At 40.7% G+C, this 21,521-nt stretch overlaps 1 protein-coding gene across 4 annotated transcripts in view; it reads right to left on the reverse strand.

Annotated features, from left to right (window-relative positions):
- Nucleotides 1-21,521, reverse strand: part of PLXNB2 (plexin B2) — a 114,618-nt gene that overhangs the window by 62,324 nt on the left and 30,773 nt on the right. For all 4 annotated transcript variants that reach the window (XM_061467542.1, XM_061467544.1, XM_061467541.1 and 1 more), the window contains exons 2-10: nt 16,676-17,785; nt 14,820-15,002; nt 12,261-12,383; nt 8,416-8,516; nt 6,130-6,256; nt 4,258-4,408; nt 1,880-1,994; nt 1,052-1,154; nt 491-592 (exon numbers count right to left, since the gene is read on the reverse strand). In XM_061467542.1, coding sequence (XP_061323526.1) covers nt 491-592; nt 1,052-1,154; nt 1,880-1,994; nt 4,258-4,408; nt 6,130-6,256; nt 8,416-8,516; nt 12,261-12,383; nt 14,820-15,002; nt 16,676-17,773 — 2,103 coding nt within the window. In that variant the 5' untranslated portion in view covers nt 17,774-17,785. The remainder of the gene's footprint in view (nt 1-490; nt 593-1,051; nt 1,155-1,879; nt 1,995-4,257; nt 4,409-6,129; nt 6,257-8,415; nt 8,517-12,260; nt 12,384-14,819; nt 15,003-16,675; nt 17,786-21,521) is intronic.

The raw sequence follows: 21,521 nt of genomic DNA on the forward strand, positions 1-21,521 counted from the left end.
ACACAAAAGAAAAAAAAGGCAAAAAACTGTTTTCTGCAAACTAAGAAACATTTAATTTCTAAGTGCATTTTTGTTTGAAAAGTGAAAACTGAATTAAACACACTGAGGGATTTCATTCTAGAACAAAAATAAAGGTGAATATTTCATTAGAAAAAAGATAAGAATCAGTCACAATTCCTAAATCCTCCTTTCATTAGATAAAAAGTAATTGTCAAGTGTTTCAGTTGGTCCAACTTTCATTCTTTAAACACCCCCTGTCTTATGTCTAGTAGCATAAAATATTTTGTCCAGCTCTGATTCTGTCTTGGTGATGACTCTACCACAGTAATTAATATTATATCAAACTTGAAAGTGTAGCTCTTTCCCTTCTTTAAAAACAATTACAAGCAGAATCTCCAAGGAACACAAACTCACAAACTAACGCTTTAGGGGTGTGGCTGCAGTTTAAGTGGAATCCAAATGACAGCTGTTTTTGAATTAATCCACTTACCTGATAATAAGCTAGATGTCTTCCCTCAAAATACACTGTTGTTCTGTACTCCATTGGTATTATTGGAGGGTTTGGGTTTAGAAACTGAGGGCATTCTTCTTCCTGGGGAGAGAAACATTTTACGTTATTCCAAACAAGTCTTATCACAACAAGCTCCAATGGCCTTCGGACAATGGAATGATTGTTCTGAAGAACTTCATGCTTAAAATACAGTGACAGATTTGATTACACCCTTTCAAATTAGACATGCTAAAAATGACTGCAGCACATGTCAAAGCTGTGGGTGATTATCTTTCCCAGCCTTGAAATCTTGCTCCTTCCATTGAAGTAAAATAGTAAAAGGAACAAAAATATCCTTTCAGGAGTTATTCAGTCTCACTGCCTCAATCACACCCTTAAATTCCCACCTCCGCACTGTCACTAAAAAAAACCCCTCCTTACACTTCTGGAGTTAACTTTAGAATCATTTTAAAAACTCTAATTCAACCAACTGATGTGAGAGGAAAAGAACAATAAATATTTCACTAGTAAAAACCTAATAAACTTATTTTTAAACATTACCATATTTTGTTTAATCACATCCTGCACTGAAGAGGACTCTTCACAGATATGTCTCTTCCAGTCCCACTGGCAATTCCATCTATTGCTTGCACAGGAATAGCATCTACAAATATAACATGATAGTCAGGACAAACTGACGAGCTTCTTCCCCCCATTGACAAAAAAAGTAAATGAAATTCCATCTATATTCATGGAGGGCAGATAAATCTGTTACAGCAGCCTTACTATATTAAGTTGAAAACTTCATAGTAATAATGGCTCAAGAACCCCAGGAAGCTATTTTCTCCCTTCAGTGTTTAAGCAACGATCAGAAAACTTTGAGATCAAGCCCGAGAGGTCTAGATATTATCTTGATTGATCTTCACACAAGAGGATGAACAAAGTAGGGTTTGGGTTGGCTGCACCTGCCCTTGGGCAGCAACATCTCAAGCAGGGCAGATGACAGGGGCAGGGTAGGCTTTGACTGTCCTGTTTGAACACATGACAACCCAAGGCACCAATCTGCCATTTGTGGGAACAAGTAGCTAAGCAGATGTCCACCTGTGGATACATTAGCAGCTATAGAAATGGCAACCCAATGAACTGGCCCTTTAATTACGCGTGTCATGAACATTCATATTCCATGATGTACATTACCTGATCACCTAGGGCCCTTCAACCATTTTTAAACTCCATTAAAATGTAAGAAAATGGATTTGGACACTAGCAAACTGAGAGTGCCAAAAGCTTAATTATGAAATGATTGAGTAACTCAGCAGCCAGTTACCTGAAACACCATGCTACAGGCCCGTTAAACCTAAACCTAGGTTAAGAAGCTGAAATACTTACGGCTGATTTTCAAAAAGATTCATTGCTTCTTCACAGTCATAAAAAGGGTAAGTATGTGACGCAAAAAATATCTTGTTCTTTCCAAAGGTTAACTGAAGTGGAACTGAAACATGATCTATCACAAAAGGAAAATATCGAAGTGGTTACTGAATTCTTGAACTGAATGATACAATGATGATATTTTTATTATTTTACAGGACATAATCAAATATTTAACTATAGCATTGACACTCTGGATCTCATGACCTGTTACACTTTAGATATATAAGCTCTGTTTTGTCTTTTTAAGCTCTACAGATTTTTCAGCACATAGTTGTCAGAAGAAAAGCAGAGATGGGATAAAGGGAAGAAGCAAAATTACAGAATAGCTTTGTTTTATGGAAGTGTTTCTCAGTGATGCTGTCATCATGCTAGAATTCTAGAGTCTAGAAGAGCAAGGAAAACTGAGTAGGGAGATAACTGAACACAGATGAAAACTGGCAGAAGAACAGTCATTTTAAATAAAACAGTTTCTTAAATATGAATATGTCTGCATGTAAAATTACCTCTTTTATTTGTGGATTAAAACTGTCGTCATATGAATTAAAGCAAGTGATATTTGTGGTTAATGCCCTATAGTGCCTGCAATACTAAGTTACCACTATGATCTTCAGTTTGCCATACACGATTTCTCCACAAATGTACCTCTTGTCCAGATTATTACTGAACCAGGAGTGGAAAATTTATCTTCAGAAACTGGTGCTTTCTTCAGTGAAGCTGTTTGAAATACCTTTTGCAGAAGTCATTAAACCCATGTGACGAACTATTTCACAAACTATTGAGCAATTTCAAACTCTGCTTTCCCTGAACAGGTTCTTGGAAGGCCATCAGCTGCTTGGCTGGAAGTCACCTTTGCCTGCACTGGATCCCCTGAATATTTCAGACTGGTAGGAATGCCAGGGTACTTCCTGGCAATGGGACTGTGAAAAAACATCCTTGCTCTCTAGCAATGCCTCATTCCTTTTGAAAGCAAACACTATTAAAGTAACCCAGACTTTTTCAAACTCGGCAGGGTTTCTCAACTGTAAGTGGATCGCTCAGGACTTTTTGTCACATGCTGCCAGGAGCCACTGTCTGTGTTTATAACTGTCTGCCTTCTGCTGAAGTGTCTGCCAAGCTTCTGAGTATCTTTATATTACTTTTGAACATCCTTTAAAAGGGACCCCTGTGCAACCAACCCAGATAGGCGTATTATTTCTGTTTGGCTCGGTTACTCTAATGCCATCCCTGATAGACTTCTAGTCTCACATTTGATGCTGGACGATGTGAAGATGTCATGTTTACCAACCTGGTTGCTTTATGTCCTGCTTTACAAAATATTTAGGGAACGTGAACTTGCCCTAAATAGCATAGTGCTGCTTGAACAGTTAGCATAATCTAGTGCTGTGACACACCCCAGCTAGTTTAAAACTCAGGAGGGAGATTTTAACATCATTACTCTTGCTGCAACTAAACCTGGATTTCAGACCTGTTTCAGACTTAAGAGAATTATAACTTATGATACATACAAAAGGGTACCCTTGTGATACATAGTAAGGGTATCTCTGGGAGCTGCAAGAGCACCTGTTTGTTGGTTTGCTTTTTTTTTTTTATCTTTTTGTTTGTTTTAAATAAACAGTGCTGTGTAACCAGTTTTATCCCATGTGTTTATGCATCAAGACGTAAGAACTCAAAGCATGATTAAAGCACTATCTAGGAAACAGCACAAGAATTGTGGTTGCCATAGACCTTAAGCATATAATCAGTGGTTCAGAACAATGATACAGCCTTTAATTACATAATCACATATTTTTCCACTGGTCTTACTAATGCAGAAGCTGGAGGGCACACATTAGAAGGGGCAGAAAGCTTTATGAGAGAAAGGACAACCTTGTGACTTGGACCAGAAAATAAGCCACTGACTGCAGTCTGCTGACTAGAGCAAAACTAAGGCATCAGACATGAAAAACTTCACATCTGAAGCACATATGCAGCTCTTCTGGCCCCACAACTCCAGAGTGATTAGGTTAAGATTAGAGTAGCTGGGGTTTGTTTATTTGGAACAGAGAACAGCATCTCTCTGTCTCTGCACCTAAGCCTCTGCCAAGCTCCTGCTTCAGGCTCCTGGTAGAAACACAGGGAATGCTACAGCTTGCAAATACAGTAATGGGAAAAGTTTCAGCAAACCTTTTGAAAAAAAAGGAAAAGTTTGAACAGAGAGTTCAGCAATTGACTATTTGGGGAAAGGGACGAGAAGAAGAAAAATACTTGTATGCAGCTCATATAAGAACATCGCATTAGAAGCAGCAGGAAACATTCTTTCCTCTTATTATACGTGGAGGGTAGCAATATTTCTTTACCTTGGTGTTTCGGTGTCGGAGGAATTATATCAGGTGGATCACAGATAATAATCCCTTCTTTTAACTGAGCATAATGCGTTGTTTCACCAAACGTACACAAGACCTGGTCACTCTCAGTCAAAGTTGGCAATGGACTTACAGTCAGTTCCACCTGGAAACAAAACGTAAAAAGGGTAAAATGTCTGCAGGAAATGAACCAAGGCCCAGTGAGATTTATGGCCAGAGGATTTCGACTGCTCTGTTCTTTTTGGCAAGCAGCAACATTTTAGCCAGTATCTCATAAGATGGTTCTCATCTTCAATTTTTATTTATTCCCATCTGCTAATCTTTTCTTCTTACACCTTTACTAATTGCTCCAAACTGGCTCTAGGCTGAATTAGAAAGGTAAAAAACCCTCTTGTCCTGTTAATGCATTAGATTGGAACAAAAGAGTCTGTACAGACACACCTAAAGCCTTTTACTGTTGTCCTCAGTATGCAGTTTAGCAACAGTAAACAGAGTGGTTAACACTTAAATGCTGACAAACTTAATTAAAATTGTATTAACTTAGGTGTTACTGGTGAATAATGAAATGAAGGGTGGATGGGCTGGAAAAACTGGAGTTTGAAAGGGCTGAACAGAAAAGAGGCTTCCTCAAGACTTCTTGCCTGCATGCAAGAAACCCATTGAGTTCTATCATGAAGAAAGATTTCTAAATGACTGTGAGACCTTAACCTCCTCAAGGAAACTGTTGATAATGAGTGCATGTGAGAAACTAAAAGCAAAAAAAAAAAAAAGGGAAACTTAGCAAGGAAAGAAGAAAAAAATTGAAATGAAATTTTGTATGTTGTCCTTGATATAATGCTTCAGGTATACTAATTATACACTACAACTTCTTCCATTTTGTACTGCAACTAGAAATGACAATCATCCCTTTCTCTCTGAAACTGGCCAACTTTATGAGTTGCAGTGAACTTTGGTGAGTAAAGGCATCACGAGGGGACAGTGGCATCAGTGCTGTTACAGGCAGCATGTAAAAGCTCATTTGAAGTTGGATTTGGTTTTGGGTTTTATGTATTTTGGCCTCAGATGCTGATATGAGACATGGGAGACTTGTCAACATAAACTGACAAGATCAGGACTAAGAGAAGGTATGGAATTTAAGTAGATTAGTTACACTCTACCAACACTTTTGTTCAACATATAAATGAGCCTTAACACAACGCTGTTTACACCAGTTAAGAATGGAATTAAAGTGACTTGAGCAAAAGTCTCTTGCTTTATGATTCAGAGGGATTAAAAGCCATTTTACTTATTTTACTTGCTGAGCAGTCCAGGAAGCCCTCAGTTTGCACTGGCATGCTTCATTTGCAGTTACAGCAAGCTATGACACCCTGGTCACACTCTGAACACCCAGTTTTGTTGCCACAGAGTCGTTTTGCATGCTGAATTTACCTTCTCCATGTACCCAGACTGACTTTTCTGTGTAGGCAAATCCACTGGCTCCACTGCTTACTTAAGTTTATGCTCAAGTAAGCTGAAAGGGCAGCGTGAAATCTCCTCTATCAATTACTTTTTATGGGTTATACAACATTGTGCAACACTTTCATAATATTCAGATTAAGTGTAAGTGCTTTATGATCCATACTAGTGCATCATTTTCGGTTTACAGAGAAGGTAAAAAAAAACATTTCTCAGAAGAAAACATGAACTGCAACCTGCAAAAACAGTGGGCAAGAAAGAGCACTGTGAGAAACAGCAGAGATTCAGATACCCTAAACAGTTCCTTATTCCTATTTTCCACTGTGCATGAAGAAATGCAGATATTCACCATCCTGTCAGTCACATCAATGCGCTTTAAGAACATGTAGGGAAAGCAATTTCTTGTCATACCTTAGTAGGGGCTCTGCGACTCATGTTTAGAGGGTTTGCACTAATGATAGTCATGCATGTGCCACTTGGGCTCCACAGCCAGTGGTTTTCCTTGTCGGCTGTTTCACAGTCTGCCTTCTTCGTGCACCTGACAAAACAGGAACAGAAACCAAAGCAAAGCAATATTGTAGCTGGACTCTGCTTTCTCTGAACCATGCAACAATTTCAGGACTAGAGCCTGAAATTACAATACGACTGGGAATTTGCTTTAATATTGACTATTCAGGTTGCTATTAGACAATTTTTAATAGAATAAGGGGTAGAATAAGTATTGATGATCTCAAATGTCAAAAGCAAGTGGGGAAACATGCTTATACTATTTTGGACACCACCCTGGATTAGACAAGCCAAATACATACAGAGGCAATAATATTCAGCACATAAGCCATCAGCAACAGAGCCATTGACTGATCATCTGAAACCAGGTTGATTAATCTTCATTGCAGCATACAACAAAGTCCTGAATGAGTGGGAACAGCCTGTTTTTCCTGCAGGTCAAGTGGCAGACACCTATGTGTTGCCAGTGCTAGGACACCCCACTCATGAGAGCAAACGCTGCTGCAGGTACACAGGCCTGAGGAGGGCTCCTGCGAAACAGTAGCATTATAGATGTTACTTTCATAGTCAGTTTTCCTTAGCTGCTGCCACTATTGGAGACGGCTGCCTGCCAGGGCACTGTTACCATTATGGGAAGACAAAAGCAATTGTGCAGCCCCACCAAAAATAGGGGGAGATTTTCTCAGCTCAATCACAGGCACTGCAGAATAAAGTGATGCTGCACTGCAGAAGCTGCATGTGTGGTTGAAAAAGCTTGTTGAAGTGTGTGTGGGGACAGCCTCATGCACATTCTTTCCATTCTGTGCAAAGTTTAGGAGAAAATGCTGAAGGATCTCTGGCTGTTGCAGCAGGAGTCTATTAACTCACCAGGGACTTCAACACAGGCCAGTTGATGCACAGTTCTGGTAATGCTACCCTTAAATATACCATTTTCAAAGAGTCTACATTCATGTAGCATATCCCTAAACACACTATTAAGTGCTGTGTGCGATCACAAGACAGACTGTGCTGCAGATGAGAAAAATAGAAATCCAACATTTTTTTCTCCCCATTGGAATTAAATACTAGCAAATGCAAAAATTCATGTTTGCCTGTTCTCAAGACCATTAATACTTCGAGATATTGAGGTCAGTGATCATATCAGAAATCTGAAGGGAAATCTAGGGAAAATTGCTTTTTGTATGATATATGACACGGCCTTCAACTCCCAGCAGCGCAGGAGGAGTTTGAGGTGCATATTCTAAATCCCCAGGTTTCATTCACAGCAACTGAAACCCAGGCTGAAGGTACAGTATATCACATAAACCTGCATGCATCACAGAAGTTTCTCGGCAGAGCTCCATATTATGCTACCCATCAGGCTGATAGGTAACTTAATGTGATAGTTCACATTTTCAGACAGGAAACTAGAAGCCTGAAATTCATCTGCATACTATAATTAAATAGCCCCTTTGTTCCAACAGAAAGTACTTAGAAACATGGATTTCCAACCACTTGTGCCAAGGGGTTAATTAACTCAGTAGCCAAAAAGAGCTGCAGGACTGCTTTTCCCTCTCACCACTCTGATCAGTGCAGAGTGCAAAAAAGAGACATTCCAGAGCTGCTCAGTGCTGTCCTAGTTTACATGTGTTTGAATATTAATTCAGTTACCCTCTGCAGATAGTCAGCCAAATGCCACTTTCTGCTCTTCTGCTTTAGATGAGGGTTCAAGGTAGCTACAGGTCTTGATAGATGGATGTTTATATGTAGAAAACTAGCATTTGAGCTATGTACTTTATTTCAGATATGAACAGATTTTTCTTTTATGTTCTTTTCTACACTTTCTTGCTCTACTTTAAAATATATGCTCTAGTTTTTGATTTTAAATAGGCAGCACTCTTGTAATTTCTGGGAGGACATTTGACCATACAGTTCAGAGAGTGATAACACATCAGTTAGACGATGTTCACTGATTTTCAGTACCAGCAGCAAAGTATGTATTTTCCCAAACTAAACAAATCTGCAGAAGTCAAGAATTTGTGTGCACAGAAGAGTGATACCAATGTCTGTGTGATAATATTATATCACTATCAGGAGCATAAGGCTGCGTACAAAGAGCTGGGATCACTACGCTGAGCAGTAGCCCACAGCATGTGTCAGAATTTGAGTTATTCCACTGCCTGTACCCAGGAAATCCCCAGCAGCACTCACCTGCCCTCTCTGACGCACCAGCCGCAGTATGGGTCCCTCGCTTGAGTGCACTTCTCACAGTCTGAATATTTGTGGCAGTCCTGCACAGGCAGCCGATGCACCTGGAGAACCCAAAGGAAGGCAAACTGTAACAGATCTGAAGAGGGCACAAGGAGACTGAATGTTTGTGGACAGGGTTGTACAGTGCCATGGCAGCAGAAGACTTGGCCCTGTATTATTATGATCAGAGCTCAGCCTGAGTTTAAGAAAATACATACAGAAACAGATTCTAGTTATTTTCCCCTTAAAAGAGTCCATATTTACACATTTAACCTGCTTCTTTCCAATATTATCTCATCTCTCTTCAAAGTAACACTGTTAAGAATCACAAGCAAGTCTTGCAAAAATTGAGCTTTTCAGTTCCTCCAGTTACTTCTGAAAATCCACATTACAGCAGTCACTGCAGGACAGACACTGCATCAAGAACGCTCTGAATTCAAGAAACAGCTACCGCAGGACAGATACTTTCAAAAGGCAGACTTGGCACTGGCTAGACCATTTTTTAACAGAGTATCTTCCCCTCTGTATCACTAGCATGGACATAAATTGTTTGGAAATGTGACCGTCAGTGGCACTTTTAGCCAGAGGGCATTTCAGGAAGTCTGCAAGCGTGAGAGCGCCAGGGTACTTTGGGTTACTGTACTGCTCGGTGCCTAACCCTCCACCATGCAATACATTCATGAGAGAAAATGGAAATAATTACGACAGGAAGCAGCGGGGAAAAGAGCATCAACAGTCCTCATGTCTCAGTCCCCCAGCAACTATATGGCTTCTGGTTTTGATTTCCTTTGGTGCTGAGAATAAACAAGTTTGTCCCTCTTTGATGCACAGAAAAAGGAGCCAGCACACAACCACCCCTTCTAGTTATACTGCTGAAATGATGCAAAAGGAGAATGGGACAGACATCTTCCTGTTGTTGAGTATGGTTTAAAGAGTGTGAAAAGTCTAGAAACAGTAACTCTGAAATGTAGCTTTTCTTTTTTCTACCTTATATCCTCTCATTTAAGACAACTGGCAATTATGAAACTACTTTGGAAGTCTGAGTTTAGCATTTTCTTTCACATTCTAAGAGTTCAATCTGACTCAGTTAAGGAAAAATGTCAATATTGGGAAGTTTTCTGGCATTTATTAATGCAGAGGTTTACTTTATCTGCATTCTCCCACAGATTCTTACCTAAGTGGAGCTGAGTTACTGGCACTCTGCTTCACTAACTGGTACCCACGAGTAATTTAACATCCAGTGAATGGCTTTTTTATGACAAAGTATTTATTTCATAATTCTGGCAGGCAGAAACAAGCCCCGGAGAGTGCCATCTCTGCAAGTTTTATGTAAACTTAATGGATTAAAAAAAAATAAAAGGAAAAGCAGCTCCGTTTACAGCCAGCTACAAACTGCACAGAATCTAATTTTAGAGATTTTCTAATTGGCACTCTTAATCAAAATGAGTGTTAAAAGCCAAAACAAGCCAACAAGCTAGTGATCGTGGTAAGTGACTGCCACAGGCTTCTGCTTTCCTCCCAGTATGGTAGGTACCGTAGGAATCTGGGATCCTCCCAGTGATGTTCACTTGTAATGAATCAGCATGAGCACGGCAGGGGTGGTACGCTCCTTTCCAAGTCCCCCAAGAAGCTGCCAGAGCTTTCTCCTGCTCTCTGCCCAAGCTCTGGGAACAGAGCAGGGAGGTGAAGGCTGAGTTTTGAAAGCATTTGCTCCAAGCCACCTACTGCTACTGACACAGAAGCAGAAGCTGGGAGGAGAAGTGAAACAGGAAAGCAAGAGCTTATTTCTCACTATGGCTCTTAACCTCCCTATCATTTTCCCCTGTATTTCTCTCAATTTGATTTCTTTTTAAAGGCTGTTTCAAGTTATCACCCACCACATCATCACTTTCACTTTGCTCAAGTGCTTACAGAGCCCAAGCAGTTCATTTCCAAATGCTGAGGCAGGCTGCATCTGCCAGGTAGCTTAGCAGTAAGCATGCCTATCAGCAATGCTAGCCTGCCCTTATTGTTTACCTTATTTTAAATACCTCTAAACCATTTTAACTCCAGTGGGGTTCTGATATCTCTATTCCCACAACTTCCAGCCATGCTTAACCCAGAAGAGCACATTTCAGCATTTACTCTTTTCCCCTTGCTTACGTCTCCCAGCTCTGAAGGCCTCCATTCCCCTCCTTGTCTATATGCTTCTAAAAGGGGGAGGGACTGCTCATTGTAACTAACTCCTGGAGATGACAGTAATGTAATGTCTTTACAGAGCTCCCAACTCCAGTTATTCATATTTAAGCTGAACAGGTTTTGTAGAAGAAAACTATTATTTGCATTATTGAGAAATTGCAGTGTTTGTGAGAGCTTCTGGGAAAAGCTTGAACTGAAATCCTTTCCTTGGCAGACATTTACCACTTTCTAAATTTAAACTTTTCAAGAGATGGAATTATTGTTTTGCAAATTTTCTCTGAAAAATTTGTGTGTGGCCTTCCTAAATTCTACCAGTTCAAGCAGTCTGTCACCAGAACACCTGTCCTCCTTCAAGGTTGCTACCATCTCTTGCGCTGCTCAGTGGCTCTGGCGGGGACCGCAGGACCTTTTAAGCAACACGCTAGCTTGTCAAGTGGGGTGCCAGGGTACCCAGGCTTTTGTGGACAACACTTATGTTTGGGATTATGTTCCAAATCTGAGCAAAAGCCCAAAGAGAAGCATCAACTACTCCAAAAAAAAACCCAACAAAAAACCCACAAAACCAAACAGTAATCTCTCCCCATAAACTGTCATGTTTTTAAATGCTTTATCAGTTGCTTATCTGGCATTTTTTCCAATGTGGCTTCTAGTCTGAAAATCTTCAGCTAGAATATAACATTCTTGCAGTAGGAATTCATATTAATGCTTTTATAAAACAGACAGAGAGCATTCTTATTGCACTGTTTTCCCAAAAAATCTCTCCTTTCACAGCCCCTCCTCATTTCCCCATGTTAGTGCTGTGGAGCATTTCCCACGTCCCATTCCATGTCACTGTCAATGCTGCAGATGGTTGCAGGCTGTTACCACTCCTGTCCCGGAGAGCTGTTGAACCACAAGTCTGAGGTTGGCAGCTCCAGCCACCACAGAGAAGTGTCGAAGAGGATTACATCTGGAGGTGAAGGAGAAATCCAGCATCCCTTTCATCTCCTACTTTCTTTTTTTTTCTTCCTTTCTTTACAAACCTCCATTGTCTCTCACCTGCCAGCACAGAGAAGGAGAACCTAGAAGAGACTGCCTGTGCCTCTTGTAGCGAAGTCTGACCTTTCCTTCTGCACTCACTAGCAGCAACTTGAACAAAAGCGTATCCAAAAATTGTAATTCTCTCTATTGCTTCTTTGTCTTTGACAGCAAAACCCACGAAAACTCCTGGCGGCTTTGCAGATGTAAATGCTGCCAGCATCCAAAATCCTGAAGTACTCCTGATAAGGACTGATGGCAGCTAGAGCATTCACCAGTGCCCCATGGACACCAGAGTGAACGCTGGGGCTGCTTGACCCTGTGTGACATGCTGGTGCCAAACATCTCAACTGCAAGCTTCTCACAGACAGCATAAGAGAGCTTCAGATGTGAACTCACTTTCCATTTCGAATTGCTAAATACCACAGTTCTCCAAGTCACAACAGCCAAGTCCATCAGCTTAGACTTGAGAAAGATCTTCATACACACAGAGCCAGGGGAGTCCCACCAAATGGGGTGACTTCCAGGAACAACTGAGAAATGTACAAATCTCAGGTAAAGATGCAGAGAAAGTGAAAATAGACCTGGTCCTTATTGCAAGCAGGACATACCTTGTCTGTGGTCATCACGTACAGATTTTCTTGGGTTTGGTCAAGGACCAGGTCATTCTTTATGGGTTTGTTCAGTTCAATAGTAAGAGAGCTATACTCAGTTGCAGTGGATGACAGGAACACCTATTTCATGGAAGAAAGAAAGTTAATTTTGCTTATTCCCCCCCTGCCCCCCCTTATCATTATATCCGGCTATTGTGGTAAAAGACAACAAAAGGTGCTTCTACAAATACATTAATAACAACAGGAGAGCTAAGAAGAACCTCCATCCTTTATGGCATGTGGGAGGAAACACAGTGATCAAAGGATGAAGAAAAGGTTGAGGTACTTAGTGCCTTCTTTGCCTCAGTCTTTAATGGTAAAAACAGCTGTCCCCTGGGTACCCAGTGCCCTGAGAAGGAAGACAGGGATGGGGAGGAGAATGAAGCACCCATAATCCAAGGGGAAATGGTCAGTGACCTGCTACACCATTTAGACACACAAAGGGCTATGGAGCTGGGTGGTATACACTTGGGGAGCTACTGGAAGTGCTCACCAAGCCACTTCCAATCATTCACCAGCTGTCCTGGCTAACTGGGGAGGTCCCCGTTGATGGGAGGTTAGTGAATGGGATGCCCATCTACAAGAAGGGTCAGGAGGATCTGAGGAACTACAGGCCTGTCAGTCTGACCTCAGTGCTGGGGAGTGTTATGGAGCTGATCAGCTTGAGTGTCACCATGTTGCACATACAGGACAACCAAACAAATGGGCCCTGTCAGCATGAGTTTATGAAAGGCAGGTCCCACATGACTAACTTGTTCTCCTATGACAAGGTGACCTGCCTAGTTGATGAGGGAAATGCTGTGGATGTTGTCTACCTAGACTTTAGTAAAGCCTTTGACACTGTTTCCGACAGCATTCTGGATAATCTACCTGCTCATGGCTTGGACAGGTGTACTCTTCATTGGGTAAAAATTCTGTCTGGATGGCCAGGCCTAAAGAGTGGTAGTGAATGGAGTTAAATCCATTCTGGCGTCTGGTCACAAGTGGTGTTCCCTGGGGCTCAGTAGTTGGGCCAGTTCTGTATCAATGCTCTGGATGAGGGGATCGAGTGCACCCTCACTAAGTTTTGCAGATGACATCAAGTTGGGCAGTAATGTTGATCTGCTGGAAGGTAGGAAGGCTCTGCAGAAGGATCTGGACAGGCTGGATCCATGGACCAAGGCCAATTGTATAAGGTTCAACAAGGCTCAGTGCTGAGTCCTGCACTTGGGGCACAACAACCCCATGCAATGCTACAGGCTTGGCGAAGAGTGGTTGGAAATCTGCTTGGTGGAAAAGGATCTGGGGATGTTGGTCAACAGCGGCTGAGCATAAGCCAGCTTGTGCCCAGGCAGCCAAGAAGGCCAACGGCATCCTGGCTTGTAACAGAGATAGTGTGGCCAGCAGGGCCAGGGCAGTGATCATGCCCCTGTACTCGGCACTGGTGAAGTCACACCTTGAACACTGTGTTCAGTTCTGGCCCCTCACTACAATAAAGGCATTGAGGTGCATGTTCAAAGAGCAGCAATGAAGCTGCTGAAATTTTTTCACAAGGAGGGATGTCAAGCTTTGGAACAGGCTGCCAGGGAAGTGGTGAAGTCACCATCCCTGGAGGTATTTAAAATACATGTAGATGTGGCACCTATGTTTTGATGGGACTTGGCAGTGCCAGGATTATAGTTGGACTTGGTGATCTTAAAGGTTTTTTCCAACCTAAATGGTTCTATGATTAATGAAAATCCTGTGTTTACTCAAGTTCAAAAATTCACATTAGGGAAATCATTTTCATTTGAAGTAAATGGCATCAAAAGCAAAAAGCAAAGCATCAAGCTCATGAAAAGAAAATGCTTGCTGCTGGCAAGAGCTGTTATTTTTAATTTTTTTTGTAAATACTGATTTATTTTAGTGCTGTAAAATTAAAATTCTCAACTCAGAGGTTTTGCACTTGAAGCTGTTCAAATTTGTTGTCTTCTCTTATGGTAACCAACAGTTTCAGCTTCAAGTTTCAAACTGCATAATGGCACATGGCCATAACTCCTCTTCAAACAAAGTAAGGTTTTTGCTGTTGCATTCTGGACATTTTGACATCCAAACATGTGAACCTTTGAGCCTCACACCATGCAGTCAGAATTTAGCAGGGCTCCAGCTTGGGCTTTGTACTGCCATATCTATTCACTGAATGGCCAGAATGATTACAAAATGAAAACTGTTCTTAAACTAGTATGGGCTTGAATAGAGATAAGGCTAGAGCAGCTGTTAGATTACCTAAGGCTGTTTATTTAGGGCTCTCAGTAGGTACGTAATCCTTCGGGAAAAGTGCCATTCAGGCAATGCTAATTCAATCTGTGTATCGGATAGCTGAGGTACATCAGAAATAATGTGGTTTTTCACTGAAATTAAAAATACCTCTAAGCTCTAAGAGAATTTGCTCCTTGTATGTGATCTTATAAATGCCATTTACTTTCAGAGTAAAGTATGCTATCTCTACAGTTCATGATCTTTTAAACACCTTCCAGGCTTTTAAGTCCAGTTTGTTACCTTAAGGATTTTACCATCCGACGTTCCCAGGAATGCCACAGTATGCCCATTCTCCACAGCCACAGTGACGGCTGTGAGATTCATCCCTTCTTTTTGCAGTACCGGCTTCTCTACAACACCATTCTTACTTCCCAAAAGGTATGGCAAGTGTTCGGAGCCACAGGGGAAATTTTTGCTTGCATTCTAATAAGGAATAGCAATAGAGAGAGATGTTAAACATTCAGATCACTAATTCCTAGCTAAGAATGGAGTGCAAGCCTATTACCAGTCAGTATAATACCCCTCAGACATAGAAGAGTGGAAAGAGAGAAATGGATTGTCTGGCCGTTTTCCCCCAGCCAACAGGCAGCACTCAGAAAGCAGCCTGCTAATTGCAAACTTCAATGCTTTCACTTTCCAGAAGACAAGGGGGAAAGAATTTTTTTGTTTCTATTTCATTACAGCAGCACAGTTTAAAAAGTAACCAGTCTGTTTAATTAAAATGAACTTGTCCTACAAATTGGGTTGACTAGTTTTGTGTTGAAGATGGTTTTTTAGTGCTGTTTTGTTTCTTAATTTGCTGCTCTCCATAGAAATGCAACCCACTGGCAACTGTCTCGTGAGCTTCAACACATTCCCCCTTTACTATACTTTAAGGCTGAGCTGCAGGGAGTGCCACCAGAAGGAAGTTCATTCACACCTTGACTTTCCTGCTATATTTGGTAACACGACTGTCTTTCTGATCTGAAATCTGCACCTCCTTTTTGCTGGAAGCCACCGCCATTCCACTTGTCACACTCAGGACTCCTGTGTTTGATGCTTAGCTCAGATGCAGAGTACTGAAGTAACACTGGTGTTTGGAAGCAAAAAGTGTTCTTTAGGCTTTTTATCAGTGCTAGTGACCTACTGTGTGGGTGATGGTTGTGGTTTCATGAGAAGAAGGATTATGGGTCAATATCAACATAAGGTATTCCCAGAACACCATCTTCAGCTGTTTTCAGCTGCTTACGCAAGTGTGTACCTTGCTCAGATTGGGGAATTAAGACATCCCCCTAAAGCTGGCTGAGTTATTTTTAAGATGATTCAGTTCCTCAACCTGGTTTAGGGTTAGCTGCAGTAACAATGGCATGAACAAACAGTGCTTGAGTGTAGGGTGGTGTGGACAAAACCATCATAAAGTCAACAGAGATGCTGAAGGCTGCCTCCCAGAGACAGTAAACTGAAAATAGCTGTAAACTGAAAAACCGTATCTGGAGGGTTATAACAGTGCTCTCCAAAAACCTTACAGCCAAGGTAGTGACAAGCATAAAAAGATGGCCATCATGCTATGGAACTATTTTGAGAGAGAGCAAAATATTAACAGTACTTGAATATAAGAAACATGTATTTCCATATATTTCCGTATATTTCCGTATACCTGAAAATTCAAATTCAAGTGAGAAACAAGACTGAACTCCAGGTATCACCTACGAGATTCTTAATACCATTTAAAACATTTAAAATATATTGGCTGAAACCAGAATTGTCTGTAGTGATCATCTGGAAGCTGATCATGGGCATAACAAATCACTGCATTTGATTCAGTAATTTCCATACCAGAAGGAACTTTTTAACAGAAATGCATTTATGAAACCAACATTCATCTTTCAGAAGACATAAAATGTTTTTTAAAAGACTCAAAATTATTACTATCTTGCCACTTCTTGCTTGACCTGTTCTGCCACCCCCCAACCACATTCCACTACTACAGTGAATTCAGCTATTGATTTTTCAGTCATGTGATTTCACTGTAGTTTAGCTCAAAGCCAACCCAAAACATGCAGTTTTATAGTTTCCTGTAATTCTAACACAGATTATAACACTGATACTGATATTACCAGTCCATGTGATGCACACGGGTTTTCTGCTGAAAAAAGTTTGTAAAATGAGCTGGTGTTCTTTTTAGTGTAGCAGTCGTTTCGGTTTTTTTCCATCTTTTCATTGATATGCCGCAAGGAAAAGACACACATGGCAGATTTCAGAGAGCCGCTATCTTTGTTTACTTTGCTGAAGAGTGCAAGAAGAACTTTGTCATCTGAGAAAGCACCTGTAGTTTGTCTCTGCTGAGCCATGCTCTCAGCCAGCTCTTCTCCTGGAGTAGTGACGTAAGCAGAATGACAGTGATCATAGGCACCATCATCATCCTTGCAACCCAAGTCCATTTCAAAGTAGGAATAATAATGGGCATCATCTTTGCACAGGCGTGCAATCAGTGTGCGGTTATTGACGGGCTGTTTCTCTTGCTGGTTAAAAATAAAATAAACATAATTTTTATCCTCAAAGACTGCCACAAATTGTTGTGTGCTTGATGAGTGATAAGCTGACTTAACAGCTGCTGAGTCTGTATACATTTCGAAAATGTCTTTCCCATCCCTGTCGTAGAGCTGCCGAGTGCTGATAATTATTCCATTATCATTTGGTCCATTCCCTTTCCCAACAAACAGCACTCGGTCGTTATTCAAGGAAGTGATCAATCCCACAGTTGATACATTCTCATCGTTGCTTGCTACAAAGGATTTTTCTCCGCTACTGTCTACATAATACTTCTCTTTGCTAATGTCTTCTAGATCTCTGATGGCACAGATTCCCTTGAAAAGGCTTCCACACACCACAATTGTTTTATCCGCCTTGTTCAGTAACAGTAATTTGTTATAATTGTCAGTCAGTACTGCCTCTTTACACTGATTTTCATCAATGGGAGGTGTGCACTTTTTGTTGTCCTTTCTTGGACCTGTTTCTACAAACCTTATTACTTCCAGGTTTTCTGTAAGCTGATACAGAGCATTTACCACTCCCAAGTAGATTATCCCGGTGTCATTGTCCACTGTTAGATGATTTAGCTCTGTAGCACTCTGAAAAAATTTAAGTTCCTCATTTCTGGATAAGCTGATGCAAAAACAGCTCCAAATGCTCAGTGTCCAGATCCATAAAGCCATTTCTATTAATACCTAAAAAGGGAAAGAAGAATGTGAAACGTATAAAAAAAAAAACCATAAAATTCAGCAACATGAATTTTCTTTTTCTTTCACAATTTCAGACACAAATATGCTTATGCCTGTGTGGACAACATGAAGATTATGGAAAGCCTAAAACCCTGTTAATTGCCTAGCAATTTAATGTGTTGGGGAAGGATTAAACAATGTCATATGTCTAAATGACTGTCATATAACCAATTAGATAATCAATCCTGTGCTAAAGCACAATGAGAACAACAGACAATTTGAAGCAACACAGAGTGCCAAGAAGTGGTGGTGCTTCTTCAGGCAGCTTCATACTGTGTGAATCAGTTATTGTCAAGATCTTAAAAACAAGTTGGGGGATCTCAGTGTTTCATGTGGCTCTCCCTTAACAGAGGGGGAAACTTTGCATAAAAATGTTTGAGAGATTTGGTGTTGCAGGACTTTCCCCAGAAAGGAAAAAAAACTTTAACTGACTACAAGTAAGTCTGCAACTGGCTGCTGATGCTCTTTGAGAAAGTATTACACAAATCCTTCACCAATGTAAAGCTGGAAGATGGTAGAGCCCCCAGTATTTGCCTTTGGCCTCTGGTATGCTTTACCACCTCACATTCCAATTCACTTAGAGTACTGACTCTTCCTAGTTTCAAATCTGCCTTAAGAACATCACTTAGAGCTTTATGGGATTAAGATTCTGTTACTGGGCTTGTTCTTTGCTTTTACTTCCCAAGCAGATCACCTGGCTGTTTGAAATGAGACAAAACCTTCTGTAACTTGTAATAAGAGTTCTAATTTTGACCTGAAAAGTTAAATGAGGCAAGCCCCAACTGGCTTCCTAAGCACAGAACATTTTGTCAGTGTTTTCTGCAAGTGTTTAGTTCTGAGAACAGAAACAGAAGGTGGCATGTTTGAACACACCGATTTCAGGGGGAAAAGGACAAATACTCTTTGGAGGAAGTACTGAAAACCAAATATGATCCACAGTATTTTCATTTTCAAAGTTAACCATGTGACTCCAGAGTCTGATGAGGAAAGCACCTGTAAACTTAAAGGAAATCTCAAGATAAATCTTAAAATATCTGGAATTGTGAATAGAAAGGATAAAGAACCCCCAAAAATGAGCCAACTGGAAAAAACAAGAGAAACATTTAACAAAGTAAGCTAACAGCAAAAGCCTTGTAGGAGGAGGAGAAGAGCACAGAATGCCAAAACAAGAGACAAAAAGGAACCATACTCCTGTGTCAGCTACAACCTCTGTTTTGGCAGCAGTAACAGACTCTGGTGGGATGTGAAAAAGAATTGCCTGAATCATCATTTATGCTGGATAACTAAGGTTAAATGTCAACAACCAGGCTGCAGAACCTTGAGCAGGGAGAGAAGGATACTTGTGAGCACAAGCCATCTGCCGGCTCCCTAAACGACCCCAGCATTGCCAGCAATGCAGAAAGACAACTCCTGCCCTCCAGTATTGACCGCATTTTGCTCTTCTACAGAGAAAGTGTGTGTGCAACAGTGAGAACTCTTTTTCTAAAAGCAGACTGATTCTAACTTCTAAAACCCCCTAAACTTAGTAAATGTAAGTCAATATAGTAACGAAGACAAAATAAAAGGCTAACTTCAATCTTGTTTTGCTAAAGCTCTTACCATGTACGAAATTAAGCAGGTAACTTTAAAATGAGGTTAGAGAAGAGAGAGTACATTACGGACAGCACAAGCCTGACTTTTTAATGATAGTTGACCTCATATGACAGTGACCAAGAAAAGGCTAAGAATTATAACCCATTCTTCAGACACACAGACTTCAGCTCATGCTTTGCAATGTAGTGAAGTGTTGGACCTCTCTACAACAACCTTGGACCTGCTCTAAGGAATCCAGACGAATTCTGATATTTTCTGTCAGAAACTCCCCTTTTCTCCCTGCTCCCAAAGATCTCAATTTTCCCAACAAGCTTTGATCCCAGTTTACATCTCTGTGGCTAAATTGTATATCATAATGCATGTCATCTAGTTTCAAGTAATTTCCCTTACAGTTATCTGCAATCAAATAAACAGCTTGACATACTACTGCAGTGTTGTTTCATAACAGTTTTACCACTCTACTATCTTACTGGGTCCTGTTTTTCCCACAAGGCAATTATTGTCAGATTATTATAATCTCTATTCTCAGTAAAGAAAAAAAAAAGGCCATAAATAGCTTTACTTATAAAATATGCCTTGAATGAATGAAAAGTAATTTATTATACCTCAATTTCTGTATTCAGTTCACCTCCATGTCTATTTACATCAGTGGATTAGAAATATATTTTGTCCATTTGAGGTACACCCAGGACGCAGAGGCTGCACTTACAATACACCTGCCTTTGTCCCACAGGCAGAACGAAGAGTTGCTGGCTTATGCCAGAGCCAGAACGTACGAAAAAGTACATTTTGCACCTCTAAAGCAGACTCTTAAAGGAGTAATTAATCCCTCTGTACAAAAATAGGTAATGCTTCCTCCCTACTATTTTCTGCTTCGTTTACTTAGCAAATTTATGACTTAAATTATTCAGAACTACAGACATTCACCATTAATTCTGTCTTTCCTTCTTCCTTTTTTCCTCTTTTTTTGTTGGCATTAACTCCCTGCCACCACAGTATCCTGCCAAACACCATCAGGTTATCTCAGACCTCCATGCAAGGTTAAAAATTCTTCATTCTCCATATAACATATTAGCTTCATCACCCACCCCGCTTCCAAAGCAAACAGTAAACAAAATTTAAATATGCTATGGAAAAGATCCAGAACCAAATTCCCATGCACTTCTCAGACACTAGGCTTAAGGAAAGCAAAAGCAAACAAAATGGAATGAGGTGCACTACAACCACTGGTCATTCTCGCCTTATCTTAACTGGAAAGTAGCAGCTAGAGGAATCCTGCAATGATCAGCTGATGTGGTAGGAACAACAGGACTGCTATTAACACACATGCGCTACTAAGTTAGGTGCTATAGAAATGTATCAAGGAACAGTTTCCTGCTGGGAAAAACTTCTGTTTTAAATGGGCAAGTCCTGAAAACAAAAGTGAAAATGAGAAAGAAGCCCAGGCTGGAGCATGAAATCCGAGATGTTCAACACATGGATTTCCAATGACTTTATCACACACTTTAAAAAACACATGGGTCTGTGTGGCTTACTCAGTCATGCCCTGGTCCTGAGAACTGACATACACCCTCTGGCCTCAGTTTAAGTTTAGTTTTAAGCCCTTTCTCAGACTCAGGATAAAAGAAGACACAATTTGTTTTCTGTCTCTCAAACTCTTGTCTTCATCTTGCCTCTTGCTTCCCCGATATAATTAGAATTACATCAAGATTACCTGAATTGCAAAGTCATTTTCTTTTTTGATTCCTGTCTTTTTCATCATCGCCTTCTTGATCCCTTCCATCTTAAAACATACTCCTCTTCTGATTTCTTCTGATTCATATCTCTTTTCTCAAGTAACAAGTGATAGGACAAGAGGAAATGGCCTCAAGATGCACAAGCAGAGCTTTAGACTGGCTATTAGGAAACATTTCTTCACCAAAAGGGTTTTCAAGCATTGGAACAGGCTGCCCAGGGAAGTGGTGGAGTCACCATCCCTGAAGGTATCTAAAAGATGTGTAGATGTGCACTTAGGGACATGGTTCAGTGGTGGACGTGGTAGCCTTAGGTTAACAGTTGGACTTAATCATCTTAAAGGTCTTTTCCAATC

This window comes from Pezoporus flaviventris, unplaced genomic scaffold (genome assembly GCF_033815535.1).
Source record: "Pezoporus flaviventris isolate CSIRO_AGI_PZ_B2104156 unplaced genomic scaffold, CSIRO_AGI_Pfla_v1 ptg000045l, whole genome shotgun sequence".
In the NCBI taxonomy this organism is placed as follows: Eukaryota; Metazoa; Chordata; class Aves; order Psittaciformes; family Psittacidae; genus Pezoporus; species Pezoporus flaviventris.